General features: G+C 48.4%; 3 protein-coding genes across 4 annotated transcripts; 2 read left to right on the top strand and 1 right to left on the bottom strand.

Annotated features, from left to right (window-relative positions):
* Window positions 1–871: 871 nt before the first annotated feature.
* On the bottom strand, window positions 872–2720 carry LOC120679613 (protein transport protein sec31-like). Its single transcript, XM_039961249.1, has one exon. It carries the CDS (start codon window positions 2620–2622, stop codon window positions 1462–1464), a length of 1161 nt encoding a protein of 386 aa, XP_039817183.1. The 5' UTR covers window positions 2623–2720; the 3' UTR covers window positions 872–1461.
* A 110-nt stretch (window positions 2721–2830) lies between these two features.
* LOC120679612 (patatin-like protein 2) lies at window positions 2831–15079 on the top strand. Of its 2 annotated transcripts, XM_039961247.1 has the most exons (9): window positions 2831–3140; window positions 3773–4285; window positions 11054–11113; window positions 11904–12025; window positions 12162–12340; window positions 12495–12684; window positions 13972–14133; window positions 14221–14520; window positions 14628–15079. In XM_039961247.1, exons 5-9 carry the CDS (start codon window positions 12243–12245, stop codon window positions 14856–14858), a joined length of 981 nt encoding a protein of 326 aa, XP_039817181.1. In that variant the 5' UTR covers window positions 2831–3140; window positions 3773–4285; window positions 11054–11113; window positions 11904–12025; window positions 12162–12242; the 3' UTR covers window positions 14859–15079. The 2 variants fall into 2 exon arrangements, with proteins under 2 accessions (XP_039817181.1, XP_039817180.1); XM_039961246.1 differs by having other exon boundaries at window positions 11054–12025.
* LOC120678200 (sodium channel modifier 1-like) lies at window positions 2946–4469 on the top strand. The gene is made up of 3 exons (XM_039959349.1): window positions 2946–3140; window positions 3773–4015; window positions 4413–4469. The coding sequence occupies exons 1-3, from the start codon at window positions 2946–2948 to the stop codon at window positions 4467–4469; spliced, it is 495 nt and encodes a 164-aa protein (XP_039815283.1).
* Window positions 15080–15315: the final 236 nt, after the last annotated feature.

The following is a 15315-nucleotide window of genomic DNA, read 5'->3' as shown; positions in this document are numbered from 1 at the left end:
AAAATTCTTTGGAGAGTGGTGGCAGTAGCCACAGGCTTACCTCCTCCTAGTTCAGTTGCACATATGTCGTCTACCTGGTTGTTAGACATAGATCCTACACAGCGCAAACTTATCTTAGTGGGGGTTGCTGCCCTTTGTTGGGTAATTTGGCGCTGTAGGAATGACATTTGTTTTAATAATGTTAGATATACTTTTTTCTGCAGGCTTTATTTAGAGGGGCATACTCGTTGCGGTTCTGGGCGCTCTTGCAACCGGTAGGAACACAGGAGTTACTCCGATCTGTGAGCAAAAATTTAGAGACAATGGTGTTGGAGTTGTTTTCTAGATTTGGTTGGAAGTTTAATAACAGTCTGGGTTCCTAGTAGTCTTTTTTATTTGCTCCTTTGATGTCAGTCGGTAGACTGACGTTTATGTAATAAGATCAAAATACTGGCTGTGTGCGGTTGTAGAGGCCGGAACGTGGTTTCCATTATCTAATTTTTTTTTGCAATATCAACACTGTCCAAATGTGACCGCATTACTGTGAAGTTGAGTAAGGATCTCGCAGTGTAGTAGCAATATGATTCTTTCCAATGAACTGCACATTTTTTGTACCAAGTGTTTTAACCAATAGCAGCATCCATCATGCTTGACCAAATGTACCTGGACCGCATTACTAATGCACAAGTACTTCAACCAGAAACAACATCCATCATGCTTACCATTTTACCAAGTGTAGCTGGACCAGTTTCTCTATAGTCTATCCCAGCGGATGCAGAATTACCATGTCATTCAGACGGGCGAATAGAACACACATGGGTTCCGACGCACATCTAACAATTACATGTCCACATTTCAGCAGCTTCATACTATTTCCAATTAATGTGCATTCACTTTTCAGCAGCTTCATACTATTTCCAATTAATGTACATTCACTGAGCTTATTATTCATCTCATAATTTTACAAGCACAAGCATATCTGGCACTTGAGCAGCTGCCATTCTACAACATGGGACATCTGCCAATCTAATGGGATGATACAAAGAAAGCTAACAAACTAGCCACTATGCTACACTTTGCAATGAAAGGAGGACAACCTACAACCTCGTCAACAAAATTGTCTTGAATGGAGAAGCTCTGATTCTGGAGCACCTTATCATGGAGGAAGCTCCCATGCTTGACCATCTCACTGCACCCATTTCATCTTGGAACAAGAAAAATCTTCTACAGATACAGATTGTTTAGTTTACAGCAGATGCAGATGCTGAATGACGCAGCCAATGTACACAATTCGCCATTCCATCTTCATAGTAGTCCTGATCTCAATAACCACTTTCTTGTTCTTGCCGGCTTGTTGCGTTTGGGCTGTCCTCACTTTCTTGCCCCAATCTTTACATGTGAGGACTTCACTGGCATTGTTGCTGCAGCACTGATGCTGTAAGGAGTCACGGAATGCCATCGCCGGCACCGACAATCAAATCCCTAATTGATCTCAATCACCACTTTCTTATTCTTGCTGCCTTTGGGCCGCCCTCGCTTCCTTGCTTCAACCTTTTGATGTGAGGAATTCACTGGCTTTGCCACCGTCGGCGCTGGCGCTGTTACTGCAGGGGTGACCGGCACTGGCGCTGTCATGGTGGGGGTGACGGGAATGCCACTGCTGGCACCAACTGGCGAGTTGCCTTCCACAATGCCACCTTGTCCCGGCAATGGCAAGTATGGCCCCATTGGATAAAATCCTAGAGCAGAAGGGGCCTGATGCCCCGGGGAACTGACGGGTCCGGCGAATGCAGGGCCACCAGGGAACCCCATCGGGAAGAAACCCCATGAGCAGTAGTACATGTCGGTGCCAGGCACGATGGGCGGCGGTGTGGCCATTGCCGTGGCGGCGAACGGCCGGCCGCAGCTGGGGCAGAGCAGCGTTTGCGCCTCGTAGGAACGGTCGTACTGGTGTAGGTGGCAGCAGGAGGGGCAAGCCGTCCAGAACGCAGGCTGCGTTTTGGCAGCACGCGGCGGCCGGCCGCGCTTTGACGGCGGTGTGGCCGACACGGTCGGCCGGGGCTGGGGTGCAGGCGGTGGCGAGGTTGGTTGAGGAGGCGGCGGCTGTGGCTGCAGCTGATGCTGCTTCTCTGGAGAGGGAGCTGCGGGTACACGACCTGCTGCTGCTGAGGCCGCGGCGGCGGCTTTGGCGGTTGCAGCTGCGTTAGCGGCGGCGTCAAGGTCGGAGTCGAGGGAGGCTTTGCGAAGAGGATCCGACAGGAAGGCCCAGGCGTCGGCGACGAGGCGGGCGGCGTCGGCGAAGGCGAGCGAGCAGGGGCGGTCGGGGTGGGAGCGGTTGAGCAGGAGGGAGAGGCGGCGGTAGTGGGCGTGGACGACGTCGGGGTCGCGGGAGGCTGGGACGGCGGAGTCGAGGCCAAGGACGGCGTAGGGTTCGGGGGCCCCGGACGGGAGGCGCCGGCGCTGGGCGGCGAGGAGGGCGTCGGCGGCGGCGAAGAGGTCGGCGGCGCCCGGTGCGCGAGGGTCGGCGGAGAGGGCCTCCGCGACGAACTGCTTGCAGCCCTCGAGGTCGCGCGCCATCAGGAGCTTCTCAGCGATGCTCATGGACCGCTCCGCCTCCCGCCGCTGGGCGGCGGATGGATCCATTGGCTCGCCGGCGGGGGCTGAGCACAGTGGAGGCCGGGGATTTGACTGGGAGGAGGGGAACGGATCGGAGTTGTGGGAGTTGTGGCCTGAGGGGTTGTGGTCTGTGGGGTGCGTAAATAATAAGGTGGGCCCAATTATAAGGTCGGCCCTTATAGGCCCACCAGGCCTTCCAACCCATAGGTCGGTCCCACCAGTAGCGCTGAGCAATTCAGGTCCGGTCCAGTCTGTGGGAAGCGGGCCGAAAGACCTGAGTCCTGCCCACTGGTCACCCCAACCTCCTCCTCCCCGCCGGCGGCCACGGCAGCGACGGCGAGGAAGGCGGCATGAGCGTGTTCGGCGGCGACAGCTGGGCGCGTGATGCGCAGCAGCGGAAGCGCCGCCTCGACGACCTCATGCTACCGGCCCCGGCGTCCTCATCTCCCTCGACGCCCGAATCCTTCAGGAGGCTCCCCAACGGCAAGCTCGCCTGCCTCGTGTGCCCCAACCGCCCGGTCCTCGACTCCCCCCTTATGCTCTCCGTAAGCCAGCATCCCCATCCCTCAATTCCTCCTGTAATAGATTCTCCCTTTTAATGGGCTGATGAATTCCCTATCCCTATGTTTGCGTGAATGGTTGTTGGCCAATGCATTAGAGAGAATGAGCCTGTGTAACACCTTCTATTTCCCTTATCATTTGTTTATCTGGCTTGGAATATCATGAATCGGGTGTCCTGTCACGGAAAAGGTTTGGTGATTTGAGAGGGGAGGGGGGTAGATTGATTGGAGACATATGTGAGCTGGTGGGCGGTGGCTGTACCACCTGATTGGAGTAAATGCATTGCTCATATCAGTGGTCAAAACTGAATATCGGTTGTCAAAAACTCAAAATTGAAAAACTATATTGCATCTTGTCCAAAACGACATACATTTCTAAACGGAGGTAGTTTATCATGGAATACCAGTGGTTCATCTATCGATGTTGCGGCAGTTGTTTTATAAACTTTTGCCATAAATCTAGTTATGTACTAGGTCTCTTCTCTAGGAATATGTTTCTTATCAGAAAGCTAGCTCTCATTCTTAAGTATTTCTTCTTTTTTGTGCTTTGTCTTGTTAGACATTGTAGCTGTGCTTCTTCTGTTATTATTGCTTTTCTAATACCAACAATTTGGCAGATGCATAATAAAGGTGCACGGCACATCGCAGCAGAATCTAGGCTGAGGGAGAAAGAACTATCTAAGAAGCACGAAATTAACAAGAGAATGGCTCTCTCATCAGATGCTTCCCATTCAAATTCTGGTAATGCACACTCCAGTAGTAAGCCTACCAATATGAAAGAAAAGCCACTAATTGAGCAGACACGGAGGGCAATCCTGGAATCACAATCAAGCAGGTTCCATGATTTCAATGCCAAGAAGGTATCTCATGATTTGAAGTGGACAACAAATACTTCATCCTCTGATCCCCATGTTGCTCCTTCTGACGTTCCGATGGAAAAATTGACTGGAAATACTAGATCAATACAGTGTAACAGCAGTAAAGGAGAATCTTTTGCTGGAAATCAGATTCAAGGCAAGTTACCTTCAGATTGGCAAACAGAAGCCCGAAAACGCCAGGAGCAAGAACTTCAGTTCACGGCTTCTGGCTGGAAACGAGATGGCCATGGAAGATGGTACAGAGATGAAAATGTGCGTTACATAATTTTTGCACTATCCTGTGAACCTATTGCTATTAGACAGTATCATGAAGATTGGTTCTGCTTCTCTAATTCTCTGTATTATTGTGCCCCAATTTTAAACTGATTTTATCCATCAGGTGTGGATGTGCTGTGCTGTTCTGAAACTACACTTATCTACACTTGAAGTCTCCTAGTCTTAACATTAGTATACATTTTTCATGTTGACATAGAAGGTGGCATCAGTAGATTTACCATGTTACTTTATGACATGATGCCCCCACAAAAAGTGGCTCCTCCTTTACGGCAATGGTGTTATGCTTTATTTTATTGAAATTTGAATCAGTTTTTCTGTGCAAAGTACGAAGTGTTGTCCATTCACCATCCTATGCTGGATAGCAGGTTGAATTTGACTCGGATGAAGATGATCCTAACATCTGTCTCTGCTGATCATTTAAGAAGACATTCTGAATTGATTCAATCTAATGGCTCAACTGGGAAGATTGAATTCATCACAATGAGGCCCCTCTAAAAATGGTAGAATTGATTGTCAGTCTGTCAAGTTTTTGGTAAATGGCGACGGCACATTATGTCCCTGTTGAACTGATATTTGTTTTATTATGAACCAAACCTGTATAATGATACTTGAGAAAAAGTGTGTATTTATGTTGTTACTAATTACTTGGAGATCAAAGAATTTTTAAAGATGTCCATGCCTAGACCTTGCTATTGGCACTGTAAAGATAGGTGAGACATTTTTGTTTTGGAGCTTATTTTCAGACTTCCCTTTTTGGCAAGTGGCTTATGCTTGATCTTGGTATTGATTTGTGTAGTATGATGATACTTTCAGGACAATTTGTAAGGAAAAGAATGACAAGGAAGCAAAACATTTGCTGGGGCACCTACTTACAGAACAGATAGATTTTTAAAACTGGATTAAATGACAAATGTCATACCTCTTCATCTACCATGCATGAATTGCGTGTTACATAAACAAAAACAGGAAAACAAGGTCTGCAATAAGATTTCTCTTCCTTACACTCAACAGCCAGCCTAGATCTCATCCACTTTCTTGTCAACACACCCTGGTTCAGAGAAGTCAACGGACAGCACACATGCATATCTTCTTCAGTTTGGAAATCATTACAAATAAAAATCTTGACTTCTTCCTAAAATTTAGGAGAACTACATATCTGTAATTTGTTCCTTGTTTTCTTCTTACAAGCTTTTGAAGATAATGATAACAAAGGGTTGGATAATAGCAGACAGTAGTGTGGGTCTCGTCTATGTTTATTTTAGATTAGCTGGAAGATATGACTTCTACGTTCTTGCGAGCCACGTGTTACTCCAGCTTATTATGATTTCCAAACTTGCTGTTTTCTCTCTTTTTAGAACCATGATACGTATTCCTGATAATGGATAAGGATCTCTGTTTGTGTTTGTTTTTGTAATAATAAAATATCTCCCTGTATGCTGTACCTGTAGAGAATTGGGAAAACACTACACACCCAAAGGAGGGGGGTGACCTCTATTATATATTGCCGTATGGCTTGGAGTATAAGTAAACTCAATAAAAGGAAATACAACAATATATCTCTAATACCCGCCCGTAGTCGTAGGCGGAGCTAAACGAAGACCAAGACTAGTCCTAAAATCAGTGTACAACTGGACAGGAAGTCCTTTAGTCATGATGTCAGCATACTGATGAGAAGACGGGACATGCAAGACCCGAATCTCTCCCAAAGCCACCTTCTTGCGAACAAAATGAATATCAATCTCTATGTGCTTTGTGCGACGATGATGGACGGGATTAGAAGTCATATATACAGCACTAACGTTGTCACAATAAACAACGGTAGCCTTGGCGAGGGGAACATGAAGCTCCTGAAGCAACTGTCGGAGCCAACAACACTCAGCAACAATGTGCGCCACTGCCTGATACTCAGCCTCAGCACTGGAACGAGAAACTGTAGTCTGGCGTTTAGAGGATCAAGACACCAGATTATCTCCAAGATATACACAGTAGCCTGAGGTGGATCGTCCGGAATCAGGACATCCAGCCCAATCAGCATCAGAATATGCGGTGAGTGTGTCGACAGAGCCAACTCCCAAAGAAAGACCAGCGTCCAGAGTGCCCTTGACATAACGCAAAATCCGCTTGACGAGTGCAAGATGTGGTTCCCTCGGATCATGCATAAACAAGCAGACTTGCTGAACAGCATAGGCCAAATTAGGACGAGTCAAAGTGAGATACTGCAGTGCACCAACAATACTCCTGTACTCTGAAGGATTCGCAACCGGAGGACCATCTGTAGCAGACAGCTTGGACTTGCTATCAACTGGCGTCAAGGTAGAGTGACACTCGCTCATACCGGCGCGCTGTAGCACATCCGAGGCGTACTGTCGCTGGAACAAGAATAAACCCTCTGAAGTAAGGGTGACAGAAATCCCCAGAAAGTGATGTAGATCACCCAGATCAGTCATAGCAAACTCTGCATGAAGGCGACCAATAATGGAGAGAAGCAAATCTGTCGACGAAGCAGTAAGAACAATGTCATCGACATAGAGAAGCAGGTAAGCAGTGCTGGCGCCATCCTTGTAAACAAACAAGGAAGTGTCGGAGACTGATGGAACAAACCCCAACTGACGAATATATATAGCGAATCGCTGGTACCATGCCCGAGGAGCCTGCTTCAACCCATAAAGCGACTTCTGCAGAAGACAAACATAATCTGAATGTGAAGGATCAGCAAAACCAGGAGGCTGCTGGCAGTACACTGTCTCATCTAGATGTCCATGCAGAAATGCATTCTTCACATCGAGCTGACGAATAGGCCAATGACGAGATACAGCAAGGCTAAGAACAGTACGAATGGTGGCAGGCTTGACCACAGGACTGCAGGTCTCATCATAATCTATGCCATGCTGCTGAGAAAATCCACGGACAACCCATCTAGCTTTATGGCGTGCAAGAGAACCATCTGAATGAAATTTATGCTTGAAAATCCACTTGCCAGTAACCACATTAGCTCCAGGAGGCCGAGGAATAAGGCGCCAAGTACCATTATCAACCAGAGCCTGAAACTCATCTGCCATAGCTGCTCGCCAATTAGGATCCGCAAGTGCACTGCGATAATTGGCCGGAACGGGAGAAGCAACAACATGATCAGCAGACAAATTCTTGTAACTAACTGGCTGAATTGTACCGGACTGGAGTCGAGTAATGCGGCGAAGGACCAGCGGTGGAGGAGAACCACTCATCGGACATCGGGGAGGCTCAAGTGGAGGAAGCTCTCTAGGAGGAGCTTCTGAAGACCGCGCCGGAAGAGGGCCTAGGTAGTGGCCCTGCAGCTGTGGTAGAGGGAGCTCGCGAAGAGGGCGACCAGGCTGCGAAGAGGGCACCGTAGCAGCAGCTGGTCGGCGGCTGTACACTTGATCGAAGCGTCCAGGAACAGATGTAGTAGTAGGAGCAGCAGTTGGTCGGCGAGTGTAGACTTGACCGAAGCGCCCGCTAGGTACAGCACCACCAGGAGGCGCTCCAGGAGCAGGAACAGCAGAACCAGACATCCCAAAAGAAGCACCAGCAGGCGCACCAGAAGCAGCACCAGGCGCTCCAGGAGGCGCAGGTGGATCAGCTGTTGTTGTTGGCGCGGGAAGTGGGCTGGAATCCGTCCCGCCCGTAGAAGAAGACGCCGAAGGACCGGACGGGGGCACGAAACCACACCCGCCCGGAGAAGAAGACGCCGAGGGCCCTAGTGGGGGTTGAACACCGCTCCCACCAAGTGCCGAGCACGGTTGCTCAACGTCTATGGAAGACGGAGCAGCCGTAGGAGAGCCACCAGTTGCATGATTAGTAAACAAAGGTGCAATATCCAAGTCGCGACCGAGTAAGAAATCAAAGGAGCTGGTGGTGGGTGGAGGAGTCTCACGAGCGAAAGGAAAGGTGGACTCATCAAACACAACGTGTCTAGATATAATGATGCGACGCGTTGTAAGATCAAACCAGCGATAACCCTTATGATCAGGCGGATATCCCAAAAAGACACATGCGGTCGAGCGTGGAACGAGCTTGTGTGAAGAGGTGGCTTGTAGGTTAGGATAACACAAGCAACCAAAGACACGCAAGTGATCATAAGAGGGATAAGCATTATATAGGCGAAAATAGGGAATCACATTACTAATGGAGGAGGAGGGGCGCCGGTTAAGCAGATAGGTGGCTGCTGCTAGCGCCTCAGCCCAATACTTGGGCGGCATAGAGGCATGGATGAGGAGGGTTCGCATTGAATTGTTAAGAGTTCGAAGGATGCGTTCGGCCTTGCCATTCTGTGGAGAGGTGTAAGGGCATGAGAGGTGAAAGATAACACCATTTGCGCACATGGTGGTGTGCATGGCGTGGTTAAAAAACTCAGTTCCATTATCGGCTTGAAAGCACTTAACGGGAATGCCGAACTGAGTGCGAGCATAAGCAATAAAATCAACGATATGCTGATGTACATCGAACTTGTGCTTAAGCGGGAACGTCCAACAATAGTGCGAAAAATCATCCAACAAAACCAAGTAGTAGGAACAACCAGAAATACTAGCAACCGGCGAGGTCCAGACATCACAGTGAACTATCTCAAAAGGTGAAGTAGTTTGAGAAGTAGAAGTAGCAAACGGAAGACGTGCATGCTTGCCAAGCTGACATGCATGACAAAGCGAGCGATCTACTTTATTACATGAAACTAAATTGTTCTGTTTTAAAGTAGCTAAAACTGCTGGACCAGGATGACCAAGGCGACGATGCCACAAGGATGAAGAGGCGGCAAGCATGGCTTTTGCGGCTGCGGGGGCGACTGATGGGATGGTGTAGAGGTCGCCTGTACTATCGCAGCGAAGGATCACTCGTCCCGTCCGGATGTCCTTAACAGAAAAACCAGAGGCGTCAAATTCAATGGAACAACGATTATCGCGAGTGAATTGGCGAACAGAAAGTAAGTTGCGAATAATGGATGGAACGATAAGCACGTTGTTCAGAATGAATCTAGACGTATCTGTGGCTAGAACGGAAGAATCTCGGGACATGACAGGGATATGTGCACCATTGCCTACGGTAATCGAAGAGGAAGCAGCTGGGAGGCGAGAGAGAAGTATACCTTCCGAGGAGTGCATGTGAGTAGAAGCTCCAGTATCCATCACCCATGCATTGCCTTCGAGCGCCATCTGCTGGAGGGCAGCGATCAGGCCAGCCTGATCCCACGAAGGGGACTGAGTTGGCGCCTGAGGGGAGGTGATCGCCACGTGAGCCTGAGGAGGGGCGCCCAAAATGCCTTGACTGCCGCGCTGGAATTGTGCGCCATTGCTGCTACCTTGCGCACCCTGGAAAGCAGCCCATGGGTTGATGCAGACCCAAGGACCGCTAGGGTTAGGTGTGCGAGGCGACTGCTGCTGCTGCTGCTGGCCGCCGTTGGAGCGTCTGCCCCTCCTGCGATGTTGCTGCTGCTGACCGCCCTGCTGAGGAGGGCGCTGCTGCTGCGTGACGGAGGTCGAAGATGATGCAGATTGGCAGGAGGAGCCGCATCCAGCCGAGGAGGAGGCGATCATGGCGGAGGAGGCAGCCACCTTTGACTGATTTGCTAGGCGGAGCTCATGGAGGGCAAGCCGATCTACAGCCCTGGAGAAGGTCATGGTCGCGTCTCCTGCGATGATCTCTCCAGTGGTGCTGTAGCGAGAATCAGCCCCAGCGAGAAGGGCGAGAACCATCTCAGAATCGGCAACAGGCTTGTCGACGTCGCGAAGAGCATCAGCGGCCTTCTTGAGGGCTTGGGCATACTCGTGGACAGATATATCCCCTTGAGTTATTGCGTGGAACGCATGACTCAAGAAGATGGCACGAGGAGCTTTGTTCGTCTGGAAGTGGTTGGAGATGGCGACCCAAAGGTCCCGTGCTGTCTGGTTGGCGGCCATGGTGAAGTCGAGGACGTCCTCGGTGACGGAGCCATAGAGCCAGCTGCGGACGGCACAGTCGGCCTCGTTCCATGCATCAGTGCGCGGATCAGGGGGAGGGGCGCTGTTGATGTGGCTGAGGAGGCCGAACTTGCCGCACATGGCCTTGAAGAAGCTGCTCCACTTGGTGTAATTGGAGGAGCGGAGTTCCAGCTTGATCGGGACGTGCGCCTGGACGGAGACGGCGGCGTACGCAGCCATGGGGATCGGCGGCGGCTGGGTGTCGTCGACGAAGAGGGAGGAGATGCCGTCGAGGAGAGAGTCACCGTCGTCGATGGTGTCACCGGCGTTGGTGGAGGTGCTGGTGACACAGGACATAAACAGATTGATCTGTTGAGGGGAAGGGGGGGTGCGCCCTAGGAGGGGAGGGCGCAACAGGGAGGGGGCTGCAGCGAGAGGCGGCGGCCGGTGGTGTGGGTGGCGCCCTAGGGTGGGGCGCAGGGAAGGGGGAGGCGCCCTAGGGTTAGGGCGCAGGGAGGGGTGGCGCCGATGGGTGGAATCCCGGACGGCGGCTAGGGCAGCGGAGGAGAGGGAGGTGCACGGCAGGGCAGGAGGAGGGCCTGGACTCGTGATACCATGTAGAGAATTGGGAAAACACCACACACTCAAAGGAGGGGGGTGACCTCTATTATATATTGTCGTATGGCTTGGAGTACAAGTAAACTCAATAAAAGGAAATACAACAATATATCTCTAATAGTACCCATACTGAGTGTCAACCACAAAATTTTGTTTTATAAATATAAAACATAACTGCATTTATAAAACACTAACATCATTATATTTTCCATTCTAGAAGCGTAAGTTCTTACCTATTAGAAGCTGCAGGTGCATGCGAAGCTAATATGATGAAGAGGTAACATCATTATATTTTTTATTTGTATTTCAGACTATTTAAATTTTTTTCTTTTGTCTATTCTCTCACTTTAGTTCTTTGGAAACTTAGGTCAGGTACATTTCATGTCTTGTAAAGTAGCAGTTACGTTATTGCTTAATGCCATAGGCACCTTCCACTTGTGGTAAATATCCAAACAAATGCCATGATCCTTCGCAATGATCCATGTTGAGAACTAATAAATTGAGATGGCATAGGGATTTTGATACACAGGCTACTGGACAGCCACAATGGTCAAGGTTAGATGCAATTGCAAAGAACACATTGGATGGGGTGTTGTTTCTCTGCAGCAGAGTTTAAGGTTATTGAGTAAAATTATCGTGTCTGATGCCTCAAAATTGGTGAAATTTTACTGGAAGGTGTGCTATCTGCTATACATAATTTGTTGGAGATGTTGCCCTTTTAGTTGTATATTGAACATGCTAGTTTTGAATACAACTTTAAATATTGTATGCTGAATACACATGGCATTAATGTCATCTAACTAGAAGAAATTGAAAGGAATGACGACTTTGCTCGAGGATTAAATTAATCAGATTAGTTGGCTTTCCCCCATTAATTTGACCATGTGGAGGCAGCGTTGTTGCTTCTTCCTTGATTAATCCAGAGTCCTCGATATATCTCTATAAAAACCTTAATGGTCTGCTTGCTAGTACTACCTCCACAACATTCTGTTCCTTTTCATAACTCAGAAGTGCAGAGCTTGCTTTGTGCCATCTAAATCAAAAGATGGCAAACACTAATTCTGCAGAAGGGGCACAGCAGACCAACCCTGAAAAGGTCAAGCTGGTCACTGTTCTGAGCATCGACGGTGGCGGTGTTAGAGGAATCATCCCGGCCGTCATCCTTGCCTTCCTCGAAGAGAAGCTCCAAGTAAGTGACAAGTTCTTGCTCATGCATATAAGGTGCACTTGTACTCCATCATGTGGAACACTGCCATGGTATACTGTTCCTTCTTCATGCATATCAGGAGCTGATGTCTCTGAGTTCTTGGGATTTACCTGTGCAGGAACTGGATGGACCAGATGCTAGGATTGCTGACTACTTCGACGTTGTTGCCGGCACGAGCACCGGCGGTCTCTTGACGGCGATGCTCACAGCCCCGGGCAAGAACGGACGACCACTCTTCAACGCCAAGGATTTGGCGCAGTTCTACATCGACCACTCGCCCAAAATCTTCCCACAGAAGTAGTAACCATACATGCATGACAACTGCATTAGACTTGTTTTTCTTTACAGTTCAGAATGAAGAGACATTTACTCAGTACTACTACTGTGACATAAAGGATTTGTAATCAGTTTATTAATGTGAGCTACTAGATGATCGCCGGGCATTTTGCAGGAACTGGATCCTATCCAAAATCTTTAGCATGTTGAGGATGGTAAGGGGCCCCAAGTATGATGGCAAGTACCTTCATGCGCTGCTTCGTCAGTACCTTGGCGACTTGAGGTTGGACAAGACGCTAACTAATGTGATCATCCCAACCTACGACATCGCCATCCTGCAGCCCACGATTTTCTCAAGCTTTGAGGTAACTTAATGGTTCCTCCTGTGTATTGGCAGTAGTATCCTACCCCTACTATGCTCCTGAGCTCATCACCCAGAATTAAGCACCAGGCCTGAACAGCTACTAAATTGTCACTACCGCAAATGGAAATAATGTGAGGATAATCAGTTACACTAGAGCGATGGTTACCCCTAAAAGAGGGCAACAGGGATTAGGAAGGAGATTTAAAGGAAGATCTCAAAGCAAACCAGCGTGGAAAAGAGCTGTAGTCTCGTAGAATCATGCATAATAGGATCCCGGAAGAAGCAATTTTCTCTTCAGACTAACTCATTCAACTAGACAAGCCAGTGACTTGTTGACGCAGTCAGTATATAAAATAAAATACATGTTCATAATAAGCATGATAGGTTGAACCTCCTTTCCCCTCTCTAAACTACACATTTTGATGGTTGCCCATTTATGTGAATTCATAGAAATTATCGCATCTATATCACTGTCTGCTACTGTATGCAATTTGGTTATTCTGTCTGTCCATTCTCTGTAGCTTGCACTTTGGGAAAACCCAAGACATGATTTGATGGGTTTTTAACCAACTAACTAGTAGTTTTCTACATACCTTGGTCAGCCCTTATGATCAGATCCTATGTTACACGGATACTAGTACGGGTACCGGATACGATACGTATCGGATACGTAGATACGCACTTTTCCAAAAAACACTGATACGGGGATACGGCTATGATAATTAATAATTATATATAAATATCACATAGATATTCAGCAAGTGAGATTTTACTCTTGAGTAATTTCCCCTATACTCAGATGTGCAATACTTGCATGTCCATATAACATTACCTCTATAACTAGCCTTCTCTAAAAGCACAACTGATTCCACAAGGGGTTTTTCAGTTGCTGCTCATCTAGTTCTATTGCAGCAAGTTCATCATTTTGTATCATCTCTTACTACCAAAACAACATTTGGGTGGGCTGATTACTGCTTTGGGCTGTATCCCATCTGGCCCAAAAGTATTGGATACGCGTATCCAAGCAAATATGTATATGTTTTTTCAGAATACGGCTAGAAACATATCCGAGGCGTATCCGGGGCGTATCCGTATCCGATACGTATCGGATACGGATACGCTACCTCCTAGGAGTATCCACGTAACAGAGATCAGATCACCGTCATTAACAGCTAATGCTTATCTTCTATAGTCGCAATAATGTCAAATGGGGAATCTTTTTTTGGTGATTTCTCAATTATTAACTCGTTGCATGTGCGCTGCCTCTGCCCTGGTTTAATTTGATCAGCTTAAGCACCGGCCATATAAAAATGCACTGCTGTCTGACATCACAATCAGCACCTCCGCCGCTCCAACCTTCTTCCCGGCACACTACTTCGAGACAAAAGACGCGGATGGCAGTACCAGGGCCTTCAACCTCGTCGATGGAGGCCTCGCCGCTAACAATCCCGTAAGCACCTTGTTCGCAGCAGCATCACGCGCGCGTCGCTCGTGCCATGCTTTCACTGATCTCATGAACTGGCCTGCGTGTGCACAGACCCTGAGTGCGATGAGCCAGGTGTCGAAGGACATCATCCTTGGGGACCCCGACTTCTTCCCCGTGAAGCCGGTGGATTACGGCAAGTTCATGGTGATCTCCCTCGGCTGCGGGTCGAACCGGACGCGCAAGTACAGTGCCAAGGCCGCGGCCAAATGGGGCATCTTCAACTGGCTCATCATGGACGGCACGGCCCCCATCATCGACATGTTCAACGGAGCCAGCGCTGACATGGTCGATATCCACCTCTGCGTCCTCTTCAGGGCCCTGCACTCCAGTCACAACTACCTGCGCATTCAGGTACGCATTGGAAAGATCTTTTTTTTTCATTTGTTTTCTCCACATGCTGTGAGCATGTGACTAAAGAATGTATAAGAGCTGGCAATTTGTCGTGTAAATTATTGCAGTATGATCAGTTGACGGGCAGCGCGGGCTCCGTCGACGACTGCTCCAAGGAGAACATGGACAAGCTGGTGAAGATTGGGAAGGACCTCCTCACCAAGAACGTCTCCCGGGTGGACCTGGAGACGGGCCGGATCGTGGACATTCCCGGCGAGGGCACCAACGCCGAGAAGCTCGCCAAGTTCGCGAAGCAGCTCTCCGACGAGCGACGCCGGCGCCAGAATCTTCCCAAGTAGAACTAAATCTAATGCACAGCACAGTTGACTGCGTTTACAACGTTATCTAGATAGCTGCACGCGTTTTCGTGATTTTGTCGGCATTTGCATTCCATTCATTTCCCCGTGTTGTCGTCACGTACTAGTTTGATATGTATTGTAAATAAGCAGAAGAACGGGTTTATTTTACTTGTAATAAAGCAACTCTGGACGAACGTCTCGAATGTTGTTTTGAAAGATCTCATCATGCTTATATATTTTTTTTCACAAATCTGTGTACTAATAAACTCTCAAGTTCCAGCAAATTCCGAGTAGAGGACGGGCTGACACGTTCATTCATAGTCGTATTCTTTGCCAATTTTGATTGCCAGGTCAGTTTCAGTTTCAATGGGAATTTCATGAAAAATTTCATTGTATTAAATATCATTATTTTTGCTGATATGGTAAAGAGAAGGATAGTGTTTCATGGGATGTGAGG

This window comes from Panicum virgatum, chromosome 6N, assembly GCF_016808335.1.
Source record: "Panicum virgatum strain AP13 chromosome 6N, P.virgatum_v5, whole genome shotgun sequence".
Classification (NCBI taxonomy): Eukaryota; Viridiplantae; Streptophyta; class Magnoliopsida; order Poales; family Poaceae; genus Panicum; species Panicum virgatum.
Note: the sequence above shows the minus strand (reverse complement) of the source record. Positions and strands in the feature narration are given on the sequence as shown.

Coding starts and splice junctions, on each gene's coding strand:
- LOC120678200 (XM_039959349.1), top strand. CDS start 2,946: ATGAGCGTGTTCGGCGGCGACAGCTGGGCGCGTGATGCGCAGCAGCGG. Junction 3,141..3,772: donor ACTCCCCCCTTATGCTCTCC/GTAAGCCAGCAT, acceptor ACAATTTGGCAG/ATGCATAATAAAGGTGCACG. Junction 4,016..4,412: donor ATGATTTCAATGCCAAGAAG/GTATCTCATGAT, acceptor TTTATCCATCAG/GTGTGGATGTGCTGTGCTGT.
- LOC120679613 (XM_039961249.1), bottom strand. CDS start 2,622: ATGGATCCATCCGCCGCCCAGCGGCGGGAGGCGGAGCGGTCCATGAGC.
- LOC120679612 (XM_039961246.1), top strand. CDS start 11,882: ATGGCAAACACTAATTCTGCAGAAGGGGCACAGCAGACCAACCCTGAA. Junction 12,341..12,494: donor CCCAAAATCTTCCCACAGAA/GTAGTAACCATA, acceptor GGCATTTTGCAG/GAACTGGATCCTATCCAAAA. Junction 12,685..13,971: donor CGATTTTCTCAAGCTTTGAG/GTAACTTAATGG, acceptor TAATTTGATCAG/CTTAAGCACCGGCCATATAA.